General features: G+C 39.3%; 1 protein-coding gene across 1 annotated transcript; it reads right to left on the bottom strand.

The window, feature by feature from the left end:
- Positions 1-1,183: 1,183 nt before the first annotated feature.
- LOC126968981 (GATOR complex protein WDR24) lies at positions 1,184-15,697 on the bottom strand. The gene is made up of 6 exons (XM_050814241.1): positions 15,560-15,697; positions 10,113-10,295; positions 5,954-6,081; positions 4,878-5,044; positions 3,756-4,020; positions 1,184-1,749 (listed from the first exon to the last, which is right to left on the bottom strand). The coding sequence occupies exons 1-6, from the start codon at positions 15,570-15,572 to the stop codon at positions 1,621-1,623; spliced, it is 885 nt and encodes a 294-aa protein (XP_050670198.1). The 5' UTR covers positions 15,573-15,697; the 3' UTR covers positions 1,184-1,620.
- Between the last annotated feature and the right edge of the window lie 10,474 nt (positions 15,698-26,171).

Genomic DNA, 26,171 nt, shown 5'->3' with positions numbered 1-26,171 from the left:
TAAAAAAAAATATTTTGAGCCATTTTTAAGAAGAAGGCAATGTCAGAGATCATACTTCGTTTCTCAAGGGCTAGTAAATGTTGCTTTTTACAATGTTGGACTTTGAATTGTATCTGTCGTTACTACGGTAGCATAAAAAGAGTAAGAACTTTTTTGAACATTTTTTATTCGAGAATTATATGTAGCATACAGGGGATTCCAGATTTGAGAGGCATATTCTAAGTGACCACGAAGGAAGGTGCAGTACAATATCTTCAGTGTCTTGACTTGATGGAAATCACGTGAGCTTCTTATAATAAAGCCAGCGGCTTTTATAGCTTTTGATATAATTGATTTTATATGTTGGTCGAATAATAGTTTCGAATCAAGTTAAACACCAAGGTCTTGTATTGCACTACTCCTCTTTCGCCTGAATGTCATTACGCTACATTTCGATGGGTTGAGGTCTAGGCTATGATCATCACAATAATTTTGCAAACGGTGTAAATCTTCTATTGCATCATTTAGTGACGATAACTTGTTGTAGGTTTTGATATCCTACAACACAATATTTTGGCGGTACGTAAGCAAGTATCGACACCATATAAAAATAACGAATAATAATATACGAACAATAAAGGGCTAAGCAAGGAACCCTGAGGAACGCCACTCGGGGATCCACCCTGAGATATAATTACTGGCAACAACAGCTTGAGTACGATTATGAACATAGGAGGAAACCACCTTAACAAATCACCCCTGATACCAATATTATGAAGCTTATTGAGAGGGACGTCAACGTATTAGGTCGAATGCTTAACTGAAATCGGTGTAAATTACATCAGATTGGACTCCTTGCTGCATGTTTTCAGTTAAATAATTATTAAGAAGTGCAAGATTAGAGACAGACACCCTCAGGCTCTTTAACTATAAATTTATATTGTACAATAAAACATTGTAATTCATATTTTAATAAAAATTAAAGCTTTTAGAGTTTCTCTCGCCCGTTCTTCTCAAGTCAGAGGTTCTGCACTATTTTGAAATGTGTGGTAGTTTTTGACGTTCAATAAGTGATTTTAAATCCTTTTTTGTATAACAATATTTGAATTTTAATTCTATTATTAATAATTAATAAGTGATCACTTAACACCAGGGACCCGTACGCTTGTTTGTCCTCCTTTGCCATAAAAAAATACGCGACATATATCCAAATTTAGAAACATTTTATTATCAATACAATACATTTCAACTGCTTTTTTAGTGATTCGCAATCTTGAACATATTGAATTATTTTAAAGATTTTAGTATCATCCGTGTAAAGTAATAATATTAGATTTATGGATTAAAGAACTATATCATTTATATAGAGATTAAATAATAACGGCCCAAGGTTCCTTGAGGAACACCAGAACATATTTCTTTATATTGTGATGAGATTCCTTTTTGATGTAAGTTGAAACAATTCGCCACCGCTTTGAAAACAAATGGCGCTCTGAGAGAGAAGAAATGGTAAAGCTCATGTTTTGATTGAGCAGATTATCAGTGAATCTAACAAAGGAATAGAAAAATAGACAAAACAAGGAAAAAACAGTGACTAATAAATATAGGTCTAAAGAAGGGGTACTTTCCGCGGCACGCGGTTCAGTTGAGCTCGCAGAGGTGACCGCAGCCGGCAGGGCACACCTGGTGCTGCTGCATCCAGCGCCGCATGTGGTGGAGGTGTCCTCCGTGAGAGCAGCCCTGGCACCAGGCGTACAGGCCGCGAACCGCCTGCACACAGATACACGCAGGTCAACTTGGAAGTGCTGGGCTGCTGTGACACTCACCTGGCGGCACACGGCACACAGGTCAGGCGCCAGGCGCGGCGCACAGCGGTCGCAGGGCGCGCGAGGCCGGGTGCGGCGCCCGCAGCGGCCGCAACACGCCACCACACTGGTGGGCTGCTGTGACACTCACCTGGCGGCACACGGCACACAGGTCAGGCGCCAGGCGCGGCGCACAGCGGTCGCAGGGCGCGCGAGGCCGGGTGCGGCGCCCGCAGCGGCCGCAACACGCCACCACACTGGTGGGCTGCTGTGACACTCACCTGGCGGCACACGGCACACAGGTCAGGCGCCAGGCGCGGCGCACAGCGGTCGCAGGGCGCGCGAGGCCGGGTGCGGCGCCCGCAGCGGCCGCAACACGCCACCACACTGGTGGGCTGCTGTGACACTCACCTGGCGGCACACGGCACACAGGTCAGGCGCCAGGCGCGGCGCACAGCGGTCGCAGGGCGCGCGAGGCCGGGTGCGGCGCCCGCAGCGGCCGCAACACGCCACCATACTGGTGGGCTGCTGTGACACTCACCTGGCGGCACACGGCACACAGGTCAGGCGCCAGGCGCGGCGCACAGCGGTCGCAGGGCGCGCGAGGCCGGGTGCGGCGCCCGCAGCGGCCGCAACACGCCACCACACTGGTGGGCTGCTGTGACACTCACCTGGCGGCACACGGCACACAGGTCAGGCGCCAGGCGCGGCGCACAGCGGTCGCAGGGCGCGCGAGGCCGGGTGCGGCGCCCGCAGCGGCCGCAACACGCCACCACACTGGTGGGCTGCTGTGACACTCACCTGGCGGCACACGGCACACAGGTCAGGCGCCAGGCGCGGCGCACAGCGGTCGCAGGGCGCGCGAGGCCGGGTGCGGCGCCCGCAGCGGCCGCAACACGCCACCACACTGGTGGGCTGCTGTGACACTCACCTGGCGGCACACGGCACACAGGTCAGGCGCCAGGCGCGGCGCACAGCGGTCGCAGGGCGCGCGAGGCCGGGTGCGGCGCCCGCAGCGGCCGCAACACGCCACCATACTGGTGGGCTGCTGTGACACTCACCTGGCGGCACACGGCACACAGGTCAGGCGCCAGGCGCGGCGCACAGCGGTCGCAGGGCGCGCGAGGCCGGGTGCGGCGCCCGCAGCGGCCGCAACACGCCACCACACTGGTGGGCTGCTGTGACACTCACCTGGCGGCACACGGCACACAGGTCAGGCGCCAGGCGCGGCGCACAGCGGTCGCAGGGCGCGCGAGGCCGGGTGCGGCGCCCGCAGCGGCCGCAACACGCCACCACACTGGTGGGCTGCTGTGACACTCACCTGGCGGCACACGGCACACAGGTCAGGCGCCAGGCGCGGCGCACAGCGGTCGCAGGGCGCGCGAGGCCGGGTGCGGCGCCCGCAGCGGCCGCAACACGCCACCACACTGGTGGGCTGCTGTGACACTCACCTGGCGGCACACGGCACACAGGTCAGTCGCCAGGCGCGGCGCACAGCGGTCGCAGGGCGCGCGAGGCCGGGTGCGGCGCCCGCAGCGGCCGCAACACGCCACCACACTGGTGGGCTGCTGTGACACTCACCTGGCGGCACACGGCACACAGGTCAGGCGCCAGGCGCGGCGCACAGCGGTCGCAGGGCGCGCGAGGCCGGGTGCGGCGCCCGCAGCGGCCGCAACACGCCACCACACTGGTGGGCTGCTGTGACACTCACCTGGCGGCACACGGCACACAGGTCAGTCGCCAGGCGCGGCGCACAGCGGTCGCAGGGCGCGCGAGTCCGGGTGCGGCGCCCGCAGCGGCCGCAACACGCCACCACACTGGTGGGCTGCTGTGACACTCACCTGGCGGCACACGGCACACAGGTCAGTCGCCAGGCGCGGCGCACAGCGGTCGCAGGGCGCGCGAGGCCGGGTGCGGCGCCCGCAGCGGCCGCAACACGCCACCACACTGGTGGGCTGCTGTGACACTCACCTGGCGGCACACGGCACACAGGTCAGTCGCCAGGCGCGGCGCACAGCGGTCGCAGGGCGCGCGAGGCCGGGTGCGGCGCCCGCAGCGGCCGCAACACGCCACTACACTGGTGGACTGCTGTGACAGCGCCCACACAGAGCTGAGCCACGCACACCGGATCACCTCCGTCGCCACGTTCCACAGCTTGTTGCGCTGCAACAGCTCGATGTAGCCCAGCAGCCACTGCTCCTGCGTCGCCTCGTCAATATATGCGAACAGATCGCTCCTGGAAACCACCGCATTACTACAGCACCATCTGACTTCTGATATTGACATGTAAATACTATGCATTTAGCGTGATGCCTATAACAATTGAAAGCGTCGATATAAAATATTTAAACTATTTAACACATTATTTTCATTCAGGCTCATCTTCAACGCGTGATAAACTTTTTAGTGCAGTCAATTTCTAAGGTAAAAAAAATCTTACATTAATAATCGAAGTCAAGCGGTTGCTTTTAGGAGCAACATTTCAAATTCTGTTAATGTTACCTCCGGAGTTTTTGAGGGTTCGTATTACCAGACTTTACATTTTTATCTATATAAAACTACATTCATAACGTTTTTAATGGGACCTAGTTATGCAGAAAGCAGCCATTACACATTTATTCAAAAATTGAGTTATAAAAACAGCCATGTTAATTTAGACATGGCGATATTTTTTTACAAAAATACCCGTTTTGATATCTTTGTTCGGTAATTTCAAAAAAATATGAATTTCGTAAAAAAAAAACAGTCAGCTTGGAGTAAAATGGAGAATTTTGACACTTTCTAAAATACTTTTATCGCAGAAGTCAGCCAACCTGTATGGCTGTTTTTTACAAATTTCATAATGTTAGGAGGTAGTAGGTTTAGTTTCCAAGTTACGTGAGAAGCAGCCAGTCTATAATTGCTGTTTTCTGTCAAATAGATACGTATTATTAATGGTTGTTGTTTGCTTCTTCTTCTTTTTTCTGGCTATTTTGTGAAATATTATTTATTTTATAATAGGATCTTTACAAATGATTAATAGAACTACTACGCATTCTACATTATCGTTATTAGTAAAGCGAAACAACTTCGAACGTCACAAAATTGAATTACCTGTGCTCGTGCAGCGCAATGCACACCACGGCGGCCGTCTGCACGTCCCCCAGGTCGGCGTGCTGCTGCAGCGCGGCCGCCAGCAGCGGCGCCGCGTCGTACTGCGGCCCCGCCCCCGCGGCCCCCGCCAGCCCCTCGCCCGCGGCCCCGCCGTCGCCCGGGCCGCTCTGTTAACACATTCACATACAATGTACTGCAAAATGAGTTGAATCTATAATTACTGTCGATGTCGTTGATTTATCCTTATTTCTCGTAAATAGGAACACCGCATTCTTTCGGAAAAGCACTGATTTCATGAGGCTATTTCATAAACATTACAATCATAAAGATAAGTGTTGAATTAATAGACTTTTTAAATCTGCCCAGGAATTAATTTCGTCTCTTTCACCTACTAAATTCGCAGCATTACCCGTTAATCTACCGGTAATCACATGATATAAATATTCATTTTGTATCTGGCTTCTTCTATACATATTAAGAATATACTCACAATTTTTTAAGAATAAGGACAATAGCCTTGCATCACCATCGAAAATTGGAATGATGTTAATTAGTTCTACTGGTATTCTAACAATATTTTCCATTTTAAAAGAAATAATAAGTTATTATTATGCAAAAAAAAATCTATAAAATGTTTTTAAAATTTTGTTGAAAAATTATAATAGAGTTTAATTTTAAAAATTTTGATTTAAAACTAAACAAGCATTATCAAGGCGTTTTCCCTATAAATAATCCCTAATAACACAAAATACACATAAGTTAAGAAAAATTGCAGGAAATAGACAGGATTGGTGAAAAGTTTTACTCACAGTACCGTCGTTCCGTCCATGGATCTTGTAGTATTATTGTATGTCTTGCTGATACCCTTGGCTCTACTTAATAAATTTATTTGTTCGGAGGTCCCCGTTTAAACGTTGAAACGTACGTTGTTAGTAGGTCCCACAAGATGAACCGACGATCTGGTCAAGATCGCCGGAATATGTTGGATGAGGGCAGCGCAGGACAAATCTTCGAGGGAGACCTTTTCCCAGCAGTAGACGTCTTCCGGGTGATGATGATGATGATCAGGTACCTACCGGCGCGGAGAAGGCAGCGCGCGGCGGAGGCGGCGACGCCTCGGGTCCGGCCGGAGCTGCTCCGGAGCCGCTGGAGTCGCCGGGGGAGGCGGGGGCGGCCCCCGCGTGGCTACTGGCGTTGCTCGACTCTGTGCACATAATATTTTATAAATTAGAAATATTATATTTGCATTTGGAATCGATCATTTTTATATGGTTGTTCATTGAGTTTTCTCATTTTGGCGCCAATAGATTGTACAATATATTGCGATATTAAAATGGAGTGGGGTGATAAAGAGAACAAAGTCGCTGTGATTCCACTACACAAAGTAGGTATGGAGCCAAATGCAATTTTTAAAACTCTCCATACGCTTGGTATTAGTAAAATTTTTGTGTACAGGGCTATGAATACGTACAATGACATGGTCGTGTTTGTGACAGAAAACGATCTGGCCGTCCACTTAGTGTTCTTACGAAAAAGGTGGTCAAAGCAGTAAGGAAAATAATTCGAAGAAAGGCTGTCCGAAAGCAAAAGATTTTATCTCGGGAGATGAAGATAGCTACCTACCTACCTACATGTCGCCAAGGGCATGCATTTCATATATGCCAATAGGCATAGGCTACCTACCATAATATTTAGAGTCTAAATAATATACCTACACTAGATTCCATGTTAATTCAGTTAAATTTGGTTCTTTTATTCTATAATCGAATGTCTATTGAACACCCAACCAGTAAGTTTTTTGTTATGCGATATACTAAATACTTACCAGTAGGCAGTTCCGATATTGCCTACTCAAGGCTAGTAGAATACGTTCAATTTCTATAACAAAATTTATTTGTCAAGGTTATACGACCACAGCAAAAAATATACAATTACTATGTATATCGTTCTTAAATATGACCATCGCAATTTGACATCTTTGGCACGTCCTGGGTAGGATAGCTTATGACAGTTCGAACTGACAACTGCGGCTGTCACGGAATATACCAACTAAAGAAATTATACCCACAATATGATTTATGAGTAATTATTATGACGTGTGGTTCGCTTAGTGTCAGAGTTTCAACCTTATTGCGCTTCCATAAGAGTGTTGACTTCGCACATGAGATGATTCATGATTGTGAGATATAAAATATAACATTTTCGGAAATAAAAATATATTGTTCAGTGTCAACAATGACAGCGCCATTCCTTTAGTTGTTGTGTTTTCGTGTACTTTATATCACGGGCGTGATATTAGTCAATTGTTTTGCGTTGATTTGTTTATTGTTAATTATATGTAGTATTTTTATTGGGAAAAAAAGAAGTAGCTGTGTGTTTTGTGTTTAAAATAGGTAACCAGTAAGGAATTAAAATATAATGGAGAAATTCCAGTGTGGCAATTGTGGCGAAAATACGATTTGTTTACAGAAATTAGGTACGTATCCGTTTGCACAATTTTCGTTCGTAGATAAAATAAAAATTGTTTCTCTTATTAGAATAATGTTAAATATTAGTTTAACTCAACAAAAAGGTAAAACTACGAGATATTTCAATACCAAGTATTACGAAAAATACACTTGGCTAGCTGGATGCCGCCATTCCAATTTATTGTTCTGCTTTCCCTGCTGTTTATTTTCTACAATCTGACAGAACGTCAGATAAATGTTGGTAAGTGAACTTATATTTATCCTTATAAAAAGAACTAAATTTTAAATATTAATCGCAACTACGACTAGTTAGGCTTCCAGTGCCTACCGCGCTGGAAAACCAATGTACGCCCCAGCATGTCGCGTATTATAAAAGATGCCTTAGGACTTGCAGCTTATAAGAGACGTACTGATCATTTGTTGACTGATAATTTAAAAAAGAATAGGGTTTTTAAATCGAAACAACTACTGAAGTATTACGCAAAGGGAGGTCACAGAAAAATTTTGTTAACGGTTGAGAAAATATTTACATTTGAGCAACATTTTAACAAACAAAATGACTGTATTTATACCTTTGAGCATAAGCTCTAAGGAAGCTACCTAACTAGTCGACAGAATGCGACGTGGGCACTATCCAACGTCAGTGATGGTTTTGTGGGGTATTATCTATGAAGGACACTGACTGAGCAATACTTTTGTGAAGAAGGTATCAAAACATCAGCACAAATGTATCAAGATACTATTCTAGAGAAGGTAAACCATAAAACCTTAAAAACACCATATTCAATAACCAAGAATGGTTCTTCCAGCAAGACTTGGCACCGGGTCAAAAAGCTCGGTCTACGCACTCTTGGGTGGAAACGAACGTTTAGCACTCCATCAGAGCTGAAGACTGGCCGTCGTCTAGTCCCGATCTTTTATCTCTCTGGATTCAAATCAAAATCAGTTTATTCACATAGGTCACGGAAATGACACTTATGAATGTCAAAAAAAAATTTTTTTCTTATTGAATCTATGATTATGATTTAAGGTCAATTTTAGAGAGTTCGGCTTGCTCTAAACGCCGTGAAAATTTGGAATCCCTAAAACAATCCGTACGATTGGCAGTGAAGAATTTTCCCTTGGAAAGAGTGCACGCACACTTCTATTGAAAACTGGCCTCAACGTTTACGTTTAAAGGACCTGTATTGCAGTCAATGTAGACCACTTCGAATAAGTTTTTTATATTTTAAATTGTTTTATACATATGTATTAAACAAGTAAAAATAATTTTTTTCTTTATTTCAGTATATATGAAAAGACTAAGGTACACAAGTCCCAGGCTCATGGGTGTCGTAAGAGGTGGGTGTGGCGAACCGGCGCCAACATTTCAACGATCCTGGAACAGTTTTTATTCAAGAACGGTACCGATTCTGCCAGACTTGGAGTATCCCTCCGGACGGTGCAGCCGACCTTGTAATTCCTTATGGAGACTCATGCCGGGGTATCTGTGATTTGCCATTAGGGAGTAGACCGACCATTGTCTAGTCAGGAGTATAGTCCACGTTGCAGAACAATAGCGACACCACCGCGTATGGCGATACACGTTGGGATAGGACGCGTTCCTTTTTCAATCAATTTATAAACAGGAGTTTTTTTTTTCATCTCGGACATTCATCTTTGACAAAAAATATAGAGTAGAGCTCGAGGAAAGGAACGACAGTTTCCTTACACATCATGAGCTCGACCTCTACACAGATGGTTCGAAGACGTATTCAGGCACAGGTACGGGAGTCTTCTCGAAAGATCTAAATATCAGCAAATCCGAGTCCTTGGGTAAGCTTAACACTGTATACCAGGCTGAATGCATGGGGATTCTGCTAGCTGCCTATGCAATCTTGGCCAGAGATGTTCAAGATCACACCATTAGAATACACTCTGATGGCAAATCGGTATTACGAACCCTTCAAAGTAAGGTAATCAATTCCAGCCTATTACTTGAATGCCACTCAGCATTAAATAAGAGGCTGGCAAAAACAACATCTTAATTGAAGTGCAATGGATCAAAGGTCACGGTGGGGTCAGGGGGCAACGAGGCGGCAGACCAACTGGCTAGAAGGGGTTCTGAGACCCAACCGGTCGGACCAGAGTCTTTTCTGCCTTTGCCACATAGCTGGTTCAGGAACCACATAAATCAAAAGATAAAAGCATTACATCAACAATATTGAGATAGCCTTGAGGAGTGCAGGCACGCCAAAGCAGCTTTACCTTGCGCCGAGTTGCGTTTTACCAGGGAAATATTACAACTTAATCGGTGTCGACTAAGATTAATATTATGTACGGCCACAGGTCACGGCAATTTTAACAGGCATCTTTTTAATATAGGTGTCACAGACAGCTCCTATGCAGAGGCTGCAGAAGAAACAGCCGCTCACGTTCCGCTAGAGTGCAGAGAGGTGGCAAACTACAGGGCGAAGCACCTGGGGTCACCAGGCGCTCTTCGGGAAGTCTTCCGAATCGTTATAAAGTTGGTTGACTTCTTGGAGGAGCTTGGCTGGTTGGAGTAGCTTCTACCACCCTCGCACGCAAAATAGGCGCATATGACGTCTAGTTGCGGAAACAGCCCGTGTGAAGAAGAAGAAGAAACATGAGGAGGTTCTCAATTCAAATATGCGACTGGTCTAGGATTTGGGTGATGTCTGGTGTCTCAGAACACCATTTTTATGATTAAAGTTATTATATTGCTTTTTATATAATATTTGGGTTATGTGTGTGTGATGCGACTTACCGTGCGGGTCCGCCTCGTGGTCGTCGATCGTGTGCGCATGCGCGTGCGCCATGGCGTGCGGGTGAGGGTGCGCGCGCAGCGGGAACGCCTCGTCGGGCAGGGTCCACTCGATGGCCTCCACGTCCACGTAGTGCGCGCTGGCTGCCGACACCCAACCGCTGTCGGCGCCCTCCGCCCCGTACTCTGCAGATACAGATTGCAATACTATCTAGTAAACATTTATTTAATTTTTATTTATTTATTTTAGAGACTTAAAAAAATTAACACAATTCACACCATAATTTTTAGACCAAAGCATTAGACTTAAACTTAAAACAGACTAGGGCTGTCCAAATATGCCCGGCAAAATTGTAAAAAAAAATCTAATTAAATCTGAAATTTTAATTTAATGAATTATGTACCTAACTAAATTTAATTATTATTATTTTTCTTTGGATTATTATATTTATAAACATTAAAATATATGAAACAATAAATAAAGTTAAAAAAATATATAAGTAAAGTTTGTGTAACAGTGTTAGTTTATTATGTTAGAACACTAATGTGACTAACATTATTGTGACTTAATCGAAATATGCTCTGCAATCTATGTCAATTTATGTGAAACTATTGAATACGACGCAAACACCTTCTATGATACGGTTAATTGTATTGTTTCCGAATATGTTATATAATGGAAGAAAGGACAAACGAGTGTTCGGTTCACACGATGTTAAGTGATCACCGCCGTCCCACTTTCGTTTTTTCTTTTTTAAAAGACCCATTGCTTATGCAAGTAAGCCCGTACATAAAGCTGAAAATAATTATTTAAAAATTCAAAGAAAACTGTTAGCTAAAGTTTGGTCATCATTTAAACACTTTAGACCAAACCTTTATGGCAGAAAGTTTACCATCATGACGGATCACAAATCATTACTTTATGTCATCGGAATAAAACATTAAATTTGTTTTGTCTCGGAAAAATATAATTTTGATGTTGTGTTTGTCAAACACACTACAAGGCACCATCTTTGCTAGATGATTCATAAAAAATTTGCTGTTGTTATTTTAGGAACACAGTATTTAACTATTTATATTTTGTTTGCCACAGATTAATAAATTTAATCAGATGTAGTAATAAGAAGAAACAACGTGAGGACGTGTAATGTTAATATATGCGTAGTGACATTGTAGCGACACGTACATCTTTGTGTGTGTAATGTTGCTAGATCTTAGGAAAAATTTTTGAACTGTTTTCTCGCAATATTGGTACACAATAAGTATGTTATTATTTATAAATAGTGGTCATCAAACAAAATCATAATAATAATTCAAGTAAAATGTTATACTTATACCTGCAGATTATGTCTCTATTTAATTTAGGTCTATTAAAAAAAACAATAAGTAATTGCCATTGTTCGAAGTAAATCCATCGAACAGCATTATATTACAAGTATTGCTTAGTAGATAATATTAATTGTAATAAAACCATGTGTTGCTTTTAGTAAGGCAGTACGCGGGTGATCAATGATCGGGCCGGTCCTGGTTACCATCGACCATTACAGGACTGGTCCGAGTAACCATTTTAACCAATTAATAGTAGAGATCCGCGTACTCACCAGTAGAACCAATAATTACAGTAATTTAGCAAGTATCATAGATAAGTTTAGTACCTTAAGTAAATAAATACTTTTACCATAAAACCAATATATATATCTACCCCTAACTGCACCCCTTTTCATGGTCCTTCGAGAATAGTTCGGTTCGCGAGTGTTAAGAGCTGTTTTCGTGAATTCGAAGCAAACCAGTGACATAGTAAACAGTCTTGTGAGTGTGGCTGAAGTTGTGCAAGAGCTGTCGTAAAGAGTTTATAAGGTCAGATCAATACATTTTAATTGACTTTTGTTTATTTTAATTATGAACACCATGGAAAATCTTTTCTTGAACCAAACAGAGATATTTGACACTTTAACCAAATTATTAATTATCATTAAGAAAGATGGGTCCGGTAGAAAAAAACTTAAGACTACCTACTGTAAAAGGCGAAAAATTATTGGAGTGATCACCAGAATAACCACAGAAAAACAATAGCAGTCATCAAATGATAGTACAACCCCTATCACAAAATATCCATTTCCGATCATACAAAAAATTCTCAATTAGAAATAATAATGTTAAATCCAACGGCAATACTTTACACGTGTCGAGGTCATCGACTTGCATAGTGTGTAATGCTGAACATCGATTATGGCAATGCAATGCATTTCACAACATGCCTGACGACTAAAAGTTGGAATCAATTAGCAAACATCGGTATTGTTCAAATTGTTTAATTGACCATTTTTATAAACCATGTTATTCGGAAAAACAATGTCGCATATGTTTAAAGAAACAATAGTTTGTTGCACAATGCTATAATGAAACCGTGTCAAAATTTGGCAGCAAAACCAGTTCATCGACCAGGCTATAGTTCCAGAACAAATGACAAAGGTTCCGGATCTAACTCCACACACGTGACCAGAAATGATTGGTCAGAGATACTTTTGGCCACCGCCTTGGTAAAGGTTACAGGATACGATGGCAGGCAACTAATTATCTTTACCAAACCAGTACCGTTTCTAGCAATGATGTGCTTACAGAAGTTGGAAGATGATGAAAGCATGAATTAACCAAAGCATTGGGACTAGGGTAGAACCCTCAAAAGTATAGTTTTATTTTTGAATTTAAGATCAGTAAATACCAAAAAATCTAGATAGCTACGGCAATTCTATTTTTATGACGTTGTTTTCACCAACTTATGGGTTGTTTAAAACACAGGTCTAACAATATCTAAGTTACAGGTCATCAGAGATAAATGGACATTGATTGTATATTATGATATGGAACCATATTGGGCAGGTATAGAAACCTATAATAAAATTATGAATATTTAGATAAATTATGCAACTCCCTTAATAACACATACAGTAATTTTGACATAATTACTCACCAGTTACGTCATGATTACGAGGAACTTAATAACTACAATGAGCTTTTGAATACACAGCATTTTCAGTTTCACGCTAGACGGCGTTGGCGCCGTAGAATTGTCAACGGTGTCGGATATCTTGCAAATGAGTTGTTTGGCGTATTGGACTCCCGCTTCGCAGAACAGTATACGCAAGACATTGAAATAATTAAAAGTAATGAAAAGCATTTGGCTAAGTTATGGAAGAATCAAACTCCTGTTTTTGAAACCGAGTTTAATGTGCTTAAGAACTTACAAACTACAGTAGATAAACAACATAAGTTTATTAACAAGAAATTAAATGAATTTGAAGAAAGTACCAATGCCTTACAGCGTGATATTCATAATGTTTCCCACGTTCAGGACTTGTTGCTTACCTCTGTAATTGCCAACAGTTTGTTACATAGTTACACTTATATACCTCCAGAAATCGACCAAATAAACTAGATTTAGCCTTAATAATATATCTAATAAAAGATTATTTTACGATGACCTAAATGAGACCAATACATCATTAATTCCACTTCAAAAGAAAGAAAAAATCTTAAAAAACAGTAGAGCGGAAGTGAATATATCTTTGCATGAAATTCACCACTATAAGCTAATGTGATGATAATCGTCGGCTTATATGGAGTAACCGCATGGCTCTGGAGAAGAGGAAGGAGTTGCCGTGGGCGGACGACGGTTCGCGCTCGATCCTCGGCACAGCTGCTGGTGTCTAGTGACTTTACCAGTGAACCAGTGATAAGTGATAACGTGAAAACGCGAAAGCTGAGTACAGCTGACCGTCAGCTGAGTGTCACTGTATTACCATAAGTTATAGTTATCGTATGCCAAACGTCGCGAATAGATGGTCTTTACACTTTATAGTATGGCAATTGTATCTTTAAATTAATTGTAATATTGTAGTATTATCAGTTTTATTTAAGTATATTGTATACACATTGGTTTGTTCTTACATTATTACTATATTATTGTTAGATATTTTGTAGTTAGATAATAATAGTTTAGAGATATTTTGATAACCTGTTATTGTTACTTTTTCTTTGTTCTCGGGAGTATGTTCGAAGTAAATCCATCGAACAGCATTATATTACAAATATTGCTTAGTAGATAAAATTAATTGTAATAAAACCATGTGTTGCCTTTAGTAAAGCAGTACGCGGGTGATAATTGATCGGGCCGATCCTGGTTACTATTGACCATTACAGGACCGGCCCGAGTAACCCCTTTACCCAGTAAACCAATATACATATATCTACCCCTAAGTGCACACCTTTTCAGCCATTATTAATTTTTTAAATTTAAACTATCAATTCTTGTTTAAATATATACAGTATGGATCTTGCATATGTGAAATAAATGTAGGTATATATTTGTTAGCACATTTGCTGATTGTATACAAAATATTAACAAAATCCGTGTTGTTGTCAAAAAGTAAACTTTTTATTTTGAGCAAATTTTAACATACTGTAGAATTGGGTCACTACGTCAGTGATTCAATGAACTTGAATATTTGATCAAAACGTGGCATTGCCAGTTTTCAGCGCAAACGTTGAATAGCACCGCCATCAAATTTATATATAGAATCTTTGATTCTTTAGAATCGTCGTGATTTCAAACCGGATGCAACGGAAAAAACGACAGGTAAGAGACACAAATACAAAAATGTGTAGGATGAAGCCGGCAAAGAATGAGGCAGAAATATGCATACTATTGAAGTGAAAATTTCTTTATCATCGGTGTGATTTGAAAGTCGATGAAACGAAAAAGCGACAGTAAAAAGAGCAGTCACATCAATTCATAATATTTAACATGGGAGATAATGAGATAGGAAGCATAATACAATGTTTTGATACGAGGCTATCGTAGAAGAGATTGTCTTAAGTATGGCGCGAGTTTACCTTAATATATTCTGACTCCAAGCGCACGACATATTACTACATAGACACCAGGAGAACATAATATTATTATATATATTAGTGGTGGTAGGAATGTCTTTCATAGCGGTTGAAATCATGTGTCATCCTAGCAACACGTCCCAGGAATTCATATGCAGTTTAGAGGTTCATGCACCATGCAGGTTTCACTTCAGACATGCACTTTGTACGCACGCAATTTTTTTATTATTGTGAATTTTAAAGCCTAAACATATGGTCCGATTTGGTCCAGCCGAACCATCGGACGCGGTCCGGTACCGGATTTTATTCGATGGTATGTCGCATTGTCCATCGCACAAAATTACAATTTTTATTACCGTCCAGACTGTACTGAGGACGACGGCGGACCTATTGATGCACCCACCAATTCGGCCGGGCAAAATCCAACCATGTGTTTAGGTTATTACTACACGTGTCAGCGCAAAGCAGTGTTTTAATTAATACAATTACCAGTCCCACTGCAGGTTGACCTGCGTGAACAGAAACCTCCTTCTTTTTGGAATCAGTTAAAGGCGAGTTACCCGTGTCGCGCATGTTGGCGAGCTTGCTCGGTGGAACGTAGATGGTGTGCGTGGGCAGGCCGAGCACGCCGCTGTGTCGGTGCGTGCGGCTCTCCCACTCCTCCGTGTCCTCCTCGGGCGGCTCCTGCGGCGCCGCGCCGTAGCCCGCCAGCGCGGGCGCGGCCGACCGGGCCGGCGGCGGCGCGCGCGGCGGCGGCGGCCGCGCGCGGGCGCCGTACACGGCGCGGACCGTGTCCCACACGTGCGCCACCTGCGGGCACGAGCGGTCAGTGGGGCGGGCGGGGCGGGGCGGGGCGGTCGACGCCTCAGCGGCACGCACCAGGGGGCGGCGCAGGTCGCGGGCCACGCGCGCGTTGTGCTCGGCCAGCAGGTGCGGCGCGCGGCCCCGCAGCAGGTAGCGGCGCGCGCACGCCAGCACGGCCCGGTGCGGCGCGGCGCGGTGCCGGCTCAGCGCGGACGCGGCGCCCGCGGGGAAGGCGCGCTCGAGAGCCGCTTGCGCCGCGTCGCTCAGCGACCCCGCCGTCGGCTGCTTGCGGCTGCAATACAACAAACTTCACAATACAGCGCCATCTTGTCTCACACTCGTAGTGACTCACTATGTAGTTCATACGGTGAAGTTTACATAATACTGTAACGAGGAATTCTTATCCGCATATGAAAACTCACTGTTGTATGGTTGGCCGTCAAGCTAAAGTTAAAGAATAAATGATTCAAAGTATGAATATTGACGCGAATGAGAACATAATCGAATAGTAATGGAATAACAAGACAGATTAGAAATGAAGTAAAGTAAGAACGGTCGGCCTTCGGCCTAATATTTAATATACACAGTATGGAAACAGCTTTTATGAAATAAATGTAGGTACATACTTGTTAGCATATTAGCTGACGATATACCAAAAATTAACGAAGTGGTTTTGTCAAAAAGTAGACTTTTCATTTTGAACAAATTTAAACATCCTGTAAGATTTGGGTGACTGTGTCAATGATTCAATGAACTTGAATATTTCAATATCATAAGGCGTTGCCGCTTTGCCTAGCTGCCTTTGTATTGCGCCGCCCGCGGCGTAGTGAAGGACATCTTCTATCGATAATTAACTTTCTTTATTATATATTAGTTGTAATCGATAAATAATAAGCTGTTTAAGTCTATTTTGAAATTGTTCTGAAATAATTATTGTAAATATACTACACCTACCCACGTATTTAAAACTAAGCAGCTTCAGATTTTTTGAGCTATTGCATAGCATCTATCGCGGGCCTTGAGCGTGGAGACCAAATCCAGAAATTCCGTAACGAAAATAACCTAACACTTACGAGATGTATATAGATATTTCGGCACAGTCATTACAGTTGCCGTGGAATAGCGGTTATCAGGTATGCTTTTTGTGCAGAAGGTCCCAGGTTCGAGCCTGGGGTACATCTTGATTTCTTTATTTTTTTTTGTCACGTTTTTTTAATTTTTATTATTATGACAATTATTTTTATTTAGTTTCACCTATCCCGTTGTCTGTCTATATTCAAATCTTGCAAGTTAAATTTTACTCACTTCCCGTTGCTTTTTTTTTAATTAATTTTATCAAAAAAATACTGCATAAATAAAATAAATAAATAATTATAATTGCATACGTTGATAAAAAATGCTATGCAATAGCTTTACCGCGGCAGTCCCCGAGTGCCACACGTCTTTTTTTTTATAAATTATGAAGTAGTTTAGAGATAATGATCGTGAATAAGGAAATGAAATGAAATGAAATGATTTATTTGTATGAATCGTGGTAACATAGTTGTTAACAATTAATTGGTGTACAGCACAATTCGCCAATATATCGGCATACAAATATTTGATTGTCAATATTGGAATATCATATTTAATTTATACTTATACGTTCTTAATACACATTACATAGCTTTAATTCAGTGTTATAATATAAAATAAACATTAGTTTGTAGGTACCTCTCAAAAATTACATTTGAATACTATTCTTTTTGGCTAAAGAATTCTTTTAAACTATAAAAGCATTTATCTATTAGCCATAATTTTAATTTTTTATGCATTAATGTTTTAGGCATCTCTCTAATATTCTTTGGAAGGTGGTTAAATACCCTAATACACATAACATTTGCGTTATTTTGATGAAGCGCTGTTCTACAGTATGGCATCAGAAGGCGAGTTGGATCTCTTAATCCTAATATGGAATAGTCCTTTGCTGGTTTAAAAAGTTCACCATGTTTTTTAATGAACATACAAATTTCTAATATATATCGACCAGTAAGCGTTAACAGACGGTGCTTTTTGAATAATGGTCTACACGATTCTAGAGGACTGACATTGCATAAAGCTCTTATACATTTTTTTTGTGCCAAAAAAACATTTGAAATATTAGTTGGAGTTTCCCCATAGTATTAACCCGTACCGTAAAACTGACGCAATATAACTGTGGTATGCAGTAAGTGCAGCATTAAAGGATACAGTTTGTCTGAGCCTTAGTAAAGCGAAAACGAACTTATTTATTTTGCCTGCCACTGTATCACATTGAGCTTTCCAGTTACAATTGCAATCTAATATAAGGCCTAAAAATTTTATTGTGTTTGTTTCTTTAATCGTTTGGTTACTGTGTGTTATATTTAGAGATTTATGTATTGTTTTATAATTAGAAAATTGTATATATTTAGTTTTTGTCATATTAGCGAATAAATTATTCTCATTAAACTATGTCAATATAGTTTCTAAATTTTTATTAATAGTAATATTATAATTATTTATCGCTTTATGCTCGTCAGGAATAATTATGGATATGTCATCTGCAAATAATACACAGTTATAGTCAACCACATCGGGTAAATCATTCAAATAAATTAAAAACAGTAAGGGTCCCATAAGACTTCCTTGAGGAACTCCAAATTTACTAATTAAATAGGGTGACTTGTATGTAGTCATCTCCAGTTTCTCATTTATGTTATTTATTTCTACAATTTGTTGTCTATCGACTAAATAACTTTCAATCCATTTTAGAGCAGGGCCTCTTATACCATATTTTTCACATTTATATATTAAGATATGATGATCAACAAAATCGAATGCTTTTGACATATCAAAAAAGGTTGATATTACAGGTACTTTCTTGTAAATACATGTAGTTATTTCTTCTATTAAGTAATAAGCAGCCAAAGTAGTTGATTTGTTAGCTTGAAATCCAGTTTGTTCTTTTTTTATAATATTATGTTTATTTAGAAAATGCATTATTCTTACATACATTGCTTTTTCCATTATCTTTGAGAAAATAGATATAAGAGTAATTGGCCGATAATTATTGATATCGGTTTTAGTACCCTTTTTGAGTAAAGGCTTAATAACAGATAACTTTAAGCTTTGGAGCTAGGAAAGACACCCTGTGAAATGAAAGGATATATTAATTAAGTAAGTCAAAGTATGAGAGATATTGTGCTTTGCAGTGTTTGAGTATATGTGTAGATATGGAATCATAACCTGTTGCCTTTGTATTTTTAAGAGAATTTATTATCTTTATTACTTCGTTTTCGGAACATGGAGAGAGAAATATACTATTATTGATTGAATTTATTTTGTATTTATAGAGATTATTCCAATTATGATTACAATTTTTAGTCAAATCAAATTAAGGAATTATTAAATGTTTTTGCAATGTCTAATGGATTTGTTATATCAACGTCGTTATAATGAATTAGGTCAATACAATTTTTAGCTATCATATTATTATGACTACGTTTTTTCTTTATTATATCCCATGTAGCTTTAGTTTTATTTTTTGATTATTACTTTGCCTTCTGCTGTAGGAATATTTGTCGCTATTATATCTAGGCATGCTTGTTGTCGAGTTGGTTCCGTTATATTTATATTAATATTGAAATTACTTAATAGATTTTGAAATAATTTTGATATCTGATTTTCTTTTAATATATCAATGTTAAAGTCTCCGGCTAATATAATCTTTTTATTATTATTGATGGTTAATTTATGGAGAAGTAGTTCAAATTTTTCAAAAAATAAAGTAATATTTGAGATTGGTGTCCTGTATATACAAACAATGTAGCAATTTATCGCTCTTACTTCAACAGCACAACATTCAAATATTTTTTCGGTTGAGTATTCAGCACACTGATCGAGAATCTTATAATCTAGAGATTTCTCCAATAAAATACAACTACCTCCTCGTCTTTCATTCAATCTACAAAACGTCGAAACGACATCATAATTTTGCAGTATGAGATTAGATTCTTCTCCCCTTTTTATAAAAGTTTCAGTAAGACAAATGATACTTATATCTACTTCTATTTCAGACAACGCTAGCTCAATCCATTCTAGCTTATTTAAAACACCAGCAATGTTTTGGTGCAAGACATACATTTCCTTACATGGTTTATGGTCGAAAAAAATTAGCTTGTGTATTATTTTCTAGATTAATTGTTTGAGTCGCTTTATCACAATAGTTTTTAACTGACAATATCGTTTTATCAACTTGTGTAGACATTTCTTTTTGGTTTCTAACGCTTCTATTTTTGTATTTTAGTTTATTTAACCAATCCTTGCATACCAAAAATTCCTGTTTATAATGCTGACTTTCTAATTCGTAGCTGATGTTGTTGCAAACTTTATTAATACAATTATTTTTAGCATTATAGTATCCAGTATAATTTACATTTGAATTCAAATATTTACAATTTGGATATTGTTGACATATTTGTTTTAAATAGTTATTAATAAGAATTTCGTTAAGATGAGGATTTCTCACAATATTCAATATTATAATATCAGTACCTTTTAGGTAGCGTAGGAGGGCAGCAGTCTCAGACATAATAACGAACGGATTTCTATCGTGTTCGCCTAAACTAAGAATGAATTGGTCCGTTTGGCAAGTTTTTATTTTGTAACACGATTCGATTATATTTTCTGTACTAGCTGAAGGTTTTGTTTCTGCTGAGATTTCATATTTTGAAGTCAAATTAAACGTGGAGAGTCGAGAAGCCATACCCACACATTGTTTACCTCCAAAGATAAATAAACGTTTTTTCTTTTTGGGTTTATTTTCCTCATGTTGCATGGATGTCGACACACTTTTTTTAGGCTTGAAATGATTATCATAGGGATTTACAATATCAAAATCAATCCTACGTTTAGCTTTTAAAGTTCTAAGTGATGAGAACTTTTTGAATGTCTTATTAGTGCTATTTTGGTCGGTGTATATATTCAAAGTAGTTATTTTTCTTTCCAGTTCACTAATTGTCTTCTTTAAGAAATTGTTTTCTAAAATTAATTCTTCTATTTCTCTATTTGCCTTGTCTAATAAACATTGCAGCGTGAGAATTTTTTCTTTGAAATCATCTAATTCGCAATTAATTGTAGACAGGTCCGGTAAGCTTTTAATGTCTTCACTAGTGCTAGGTGATGTTTCTAAGTAAAGGTCATCCATACTCTGATTCTGTTTCCGTTTGCGTAAAGTGATGTATTCTTTTTCCATAATTACTGTTTATCCAATTTAGAACTACCTTCATGAATTCACTTTATTTATTATCACAAAACCAAAGCTAAATTTAGTTAAGTATTAAACCTCGTGAGTGTTAGTTTCGTGCTAAAGTGGTTTATGCAAAACACATATCGGTGATAATTCGTTCAAATACAAGTATAAATAATCAAAATATAATAATCTCACTATTGTCACACAGCCAATCCAAAATAATCTATGTGAACGTCGAAATCGTGTGTTGTTGCATTTATTCAATATTTAGTGTTAGAATCACTCGTAATGTATTTGTGATAACATTTATTGTTGAAGCACGGAGTACTTTTAAAAATCAAGGTAACACAGATTTATTTCATTAAAATTTTTACAAACTTTTCTTTACTCGGAGATCGGAGACACCAACACGATAGGAGTGTTTATATGTTTATTCACTGATTTTAAAGCTTTGTCCACAATATATGTTGTTAGTCGCGTATGTATTATTTCACTGCACTTATTTTTAATTGAGAAATTTATGTTATTTGATTTTTAATATACAATAAATACGGAGTCAATGTTTACAGTGGCTCGCTGGCGCCCTCTCTTTTTAAGAGGAAGAACTAAACAATAATAATTTAATTACCTGTTTGTAATTTGAAAGCAACCTATCAAAAATCGTACCAACTTACTTTTTTTTATTTTTATTTTTTATAAAAATAAAGGACGAGACGAGCAGGGCGCACAGCTGAAGGTAATGGATACTCCCTGCCCATTATAATGCAGTGCCGCTCAGGATTCTTGAAAAACCCCAAAAATTCTGAGCGGCACTACAACTGCGCTCGTCTCCTTGAGACATAAGATGTTAGGTCTCATTTGCCCAGTAATTTCATTAGCTACAGCGCCCGTCAGACCGAAACACGTTACTGCTTCACGGCAGAAATAGGCGCCGTTGTATCCATAATCTAGCCGGCATCCTGTGCAAAGGAGCCTCCCACTTGTTCGCTGCTCAGGAAATCACTCAAAAAAACAGTGGTTTCGTAAGTTTTCGTAATTGAACTTACAAAAATAAACTATTTTTTTACAAAGCTTATCCATTCATTAATTTAATAATTTTTAAAATAGTAAATTAGTAGTACATTCGAATAACACAAAACTACTAGTTTTTAATGTCTTGTTTAGATTGTTGGTTAGTAATTGTAAATAAAGTATCGATAAACTAGAATTGTGGGGTATGCCCTATTTACGCCTTTCTATTCTATTCTTCCTACTGTGGCTTCTGTGGAAGACACACCACAGATTTGCCAGTATCATGTTAAAGTAGACTACCAAGCTATGAGTATGTGTCTCCAAGTTTTTAACGGTAATGATCGGTGTTAAGATTACATAAAGTTTTATTTTCTTATAATATCTGAAACAAATAATATACATGCTATTACACTATAAAGAACATACACAGATAGAATTACTTAAATTATTAATTAATATAAGTACTTAATGATATTTACAACTTAATCTTATTTATTTTAATATATTTACACAAAATATTTACAAAAGGAGTGTAAACTAGGGAGAGGAGACGTTTAATGGAGGTTGGACGGGGGACTTCAGCGGGTATATAATTGTACAGAGAAGATTGCATTAAGGGACAACTGAAGAACAAATGATCCATGTTTCCCTCATCAAGGCCACAATCACATATGGAATGATCTCTTATTCTAAGTTTGGCTAGAAAAACTGGAGTGCAAGCGTGGTTTAAACGTAAGCGGCATATAGTCGAGATTATTGTTTTACTATGTATCCTACATTTTGAGAACCAAGGTTTTAGAGGAATTTCTGGTTGGAGTTCTCCATAAAATTTTCCTTTTGAAGTTTTAGAAACTTGCCAAATGTTTGACCAACTCTCATACATCTTGGGTTTCAGGGTAGAGCACAAGTCATGACTGAATATTTCAGAATACTGAAAGGAACCTGAATGAGCAGCTGATCTAGCACAGGCATCTGCATTTTCATTACCAGAGATGCCCATGTGACCTGGAATCCATGCTAAAACTATGTTAATTTTGAGTTCATAGCACTCTTTCAAAGTTTCTCTTATTTTGAGAATAATGGGAAACTGACTTTTTGACTTAAATGGATTTGAGAGAATTGATTGGAGGCAACTTTTAGAGTCTGAAAGGATAATAGAATTGTTCATGTTGTGAGACTTAACAAATATAATAGCTTCGAGTATGGCGATTGATTCCCCTGTAAACACAGAAGTGGTAGGTGGGCAGCTATAACTCAGTATAATTCTTGTTGAGGGAATCCATACTGCAGCCCCAACCGGACTCATGTCTGTTTTTGAAGCATCGAAAATGTCAAAAATCTGAGTCCATTATATGAGAAAAAGTTTTATTTGCTTCTATAGAAAACTTATCAACACCTAAGTCTAAAATTACTGAATGTTGGAAAGTAAGAGCATTGAAAGGCATAGAAAATAAAGGCAATTTAGAATATTGAAAGAGAGGGTTAGAGAGCTGAGAAAATAAAAGGTAACTATTTATAACACAAGGTCTTTTGTCTTCAGGTACATAATTATTATTGTATAAAAAAGCTAATTGTTCTAGTTTTTGGAGTAAGGGATGAGCTCGGCAGCCAGCTAGTTTAAAGAAAAATTTATTGGCAAGGAATTGTCTACGTAGTGAGAGGGGAGGATCCACACATTCTACTTGCATTGCATTTATAGGACTGGATTTCATAGCTCCCAATACTATGAGTAAACATTTAGCCTGAATTCTGTCCAATTTATTCAGACCTGCTTTGTTTCCTGGGATTAAAAAAATTGAGCCATAATCTAAATGTGTGCGAATTATGGCATTGTATAATAGTTTTTGAGTTAAGGGGTGAGCTCCCCACCAGACACCAGACAATGAGCGAAGAATATTAATATTTTTCTCACATTTCTGTGACACATAATCAAAATGCTTGATACCTGATAATTTGTGATCTAACCAAATACCTAGAAACTTAACATTATGAACAACTGGTAGTTCAACATTATAGATTTTAATTTTAATAGGAGGAAGAATTCTTTTATTTGTGAATAAAACTACTTTGCTTTTAGTTGTTGATAGAGATAGTCCATGTTGCATTAAGTATTCAGCAAGATAATCAAGGGCGTTATTTAAATGATTAGATGAATCTTGTATAGACTTGACAGAAGAATACAGGACAATGTCATCTGCATATTGCAATATCTGACAGAAAGGTGTTACGGTACTATTGAGGTCGTGGGTATACAGATTATATAGAAGAGGACTAAGGACTGAGCCTTGAGGTAAACCTTTCCAAACTGACTTAGGAGGGAGATAAGAGAATGGACCTTTAATAGTGATGGTTCTCTCCATTAACATGTTACATATGAAACGAGATAATTTCACGGGGATACTCAGCTGGTTGAGTTTACTCCTGAGTGAGGAATTGATCGTTATCATATGCAGATTCTATGTCAAGGAAAACTCCCAAAAGATGTTCTTTTCTGAGGAGTGCTATTCTAATGTCAGTTGTAAGGATACCTAGGCTATCTAGGGAACTCTTGCCCTTTCTGAAACCATACTGGGAGTTGGAAAGGAGATTATTGTTTTCAACAAACCACTCAAGTCTGTGTTTAATCATGATTTCAGAAACTTTTGCAAGAGCAGAAGACAGGGCAATTGGCCTATAGCTGGTGGCTTCAGATGGATTCTGACCAGGTTTAAGTAATGGAATGATTACCTGATTTTTCCAAGGTGGAGGGATGGAGCCAAGATCAAAAACGTTATTGATTATGCCAAGATAATATTCCTTGGATAAAGTTGATGAATTTTTAATGAAAGAATAGGGGATTCCATCTGCCCCAGGGGCAGAGTCAACTAGGCCATCCAGAGCAAGAAGAAGTTCAGAGAATGAGAAGGGAGACTCTAAACTGTGAGTTGAGGCAAGAGGGATGGGGGGGGGGGAAATAGTCGATATTTGGGACTGAAGGGGGGGACATCCATCTGAAAAGGAATCAAGCCATACAGAAGAATCCTCATTCAAATAATACAATTGATCACAAAATGAGCCTCTAAATTTTTTAATTTGTTTCCAGACATTTGAGGATGGAGTGCTAGGTTTTAAATTCTGGCAAAAATTAATGCAACCTTCTTTTTTCTTTTTTTTTTAATAAATGGGCAGCCTTGGCCGCCACTTTTTTATAATAAATAAAGTTCGACACAGACATGTTTCTAATGTAATTTTTTTCCGCTAATTTCCTTTCTTTAGCTGCAGCAGTGCACTCAGAGTCCCACCAAGGAGTTGAAATCTTATTTAAACCAGGTTTTTTTAAAGGGAAGTTGTTGTCAGCACAAGTAATCATGGCATTTGCTAATTTATTATAATTATCTACTGCATTAAAATGGTTAGTGACTGGAAACTCAGCAATTTAGAGCAAAATTTAGAGCAACTAAAGATTAGTAGCAGTATTATTAGTCAAGTTTTTAGTTGGAAATATTCATCTAATGAATATAAGCAGTTTTTACTAAGGTATTTTCAATTTAGATGAGAAATTCCTATTTGACGATACCTCTCTATTAATTATTTTCTTATTATTTTTGGGATGTGATTATAGATTTTTATGCACATACACAAACAGTTTCTCTGAAATAATGTAGTTCTACAGCAAGGTACTTGTAGTTTGGTGGGGTCCCTTGATGGGAAAAGAGAAGTATTTGTAATTTGTTATTCAGTTTAACGCGAGCTTTCGGAATGTGTGTCGGATGTCTGGAGTGTCCAAGCGAGTGCTTTACGCAGCCCGCGATTGTTTCCTGTTTTTGTTGAAAAAGTTAAAGTTGTATTTATTAATTTAACTTTCTTAAAGTTCAAGTGAAATGTTTTAATTAATTTTCATTTCTTCTTTAATAATTATGTTATTGTTAAGAGCTTGTTTACGAGAAGAGAAGTAACAGCCAATTCGCCGCCGTGAGCTACGTTGTCGCTCCTCGGGGTCAAAGTACGTAGTCTAAACAGATTGTTTTCTTTTTTCTAATTCAATTTTGATAATTAGTTTCTTTGAAAATTTCTTTTTTATAATTTAGGGATTTTAGTTTAATTATTAATTTTTTCTATACTTGTGT

The sequence above is a fragment of the Leptidea sinapis genome, chromosome 17 (assembly GCF_905404315.1).
Source record: "Leptidea sinapis chromosome 17, ilLepSina1.1, whole genome shotgun sequence".
NCBI classification, from domain to species: domain Eukaryota; kingdom Metazoa; phylum Arthropoda; class Insecta; order Lepidoptera; family Pieridae; genus Leptidea; species Leptidea sinapis.
This window is presented reverse-complemented; position numbering and strand designations above follow the sequence as displayed.

What these genes read in the sequence shown, in the direction of transcription:
- LOC126968981 (XM_050814241.1), bottom strand. An exon ending in GCGCTGCCTTCTCCGCGCCG is followed by an intron (nt 5,045 to 5,953) that starts GTAGGTACCTGA and finishes ATGTGTTAACAG; the next exon opens with AGCGGCCCGGGCGACGGCGG. An exon ending in ATTGCGCTGCACGAGCACAG is followed by an intron (nt 4,021 to 4,877) that starts GTAATTCAATTT and finishes GGTGGTTTCCAG; the next exon opens with GAGCGATCTGTTCGCATATA.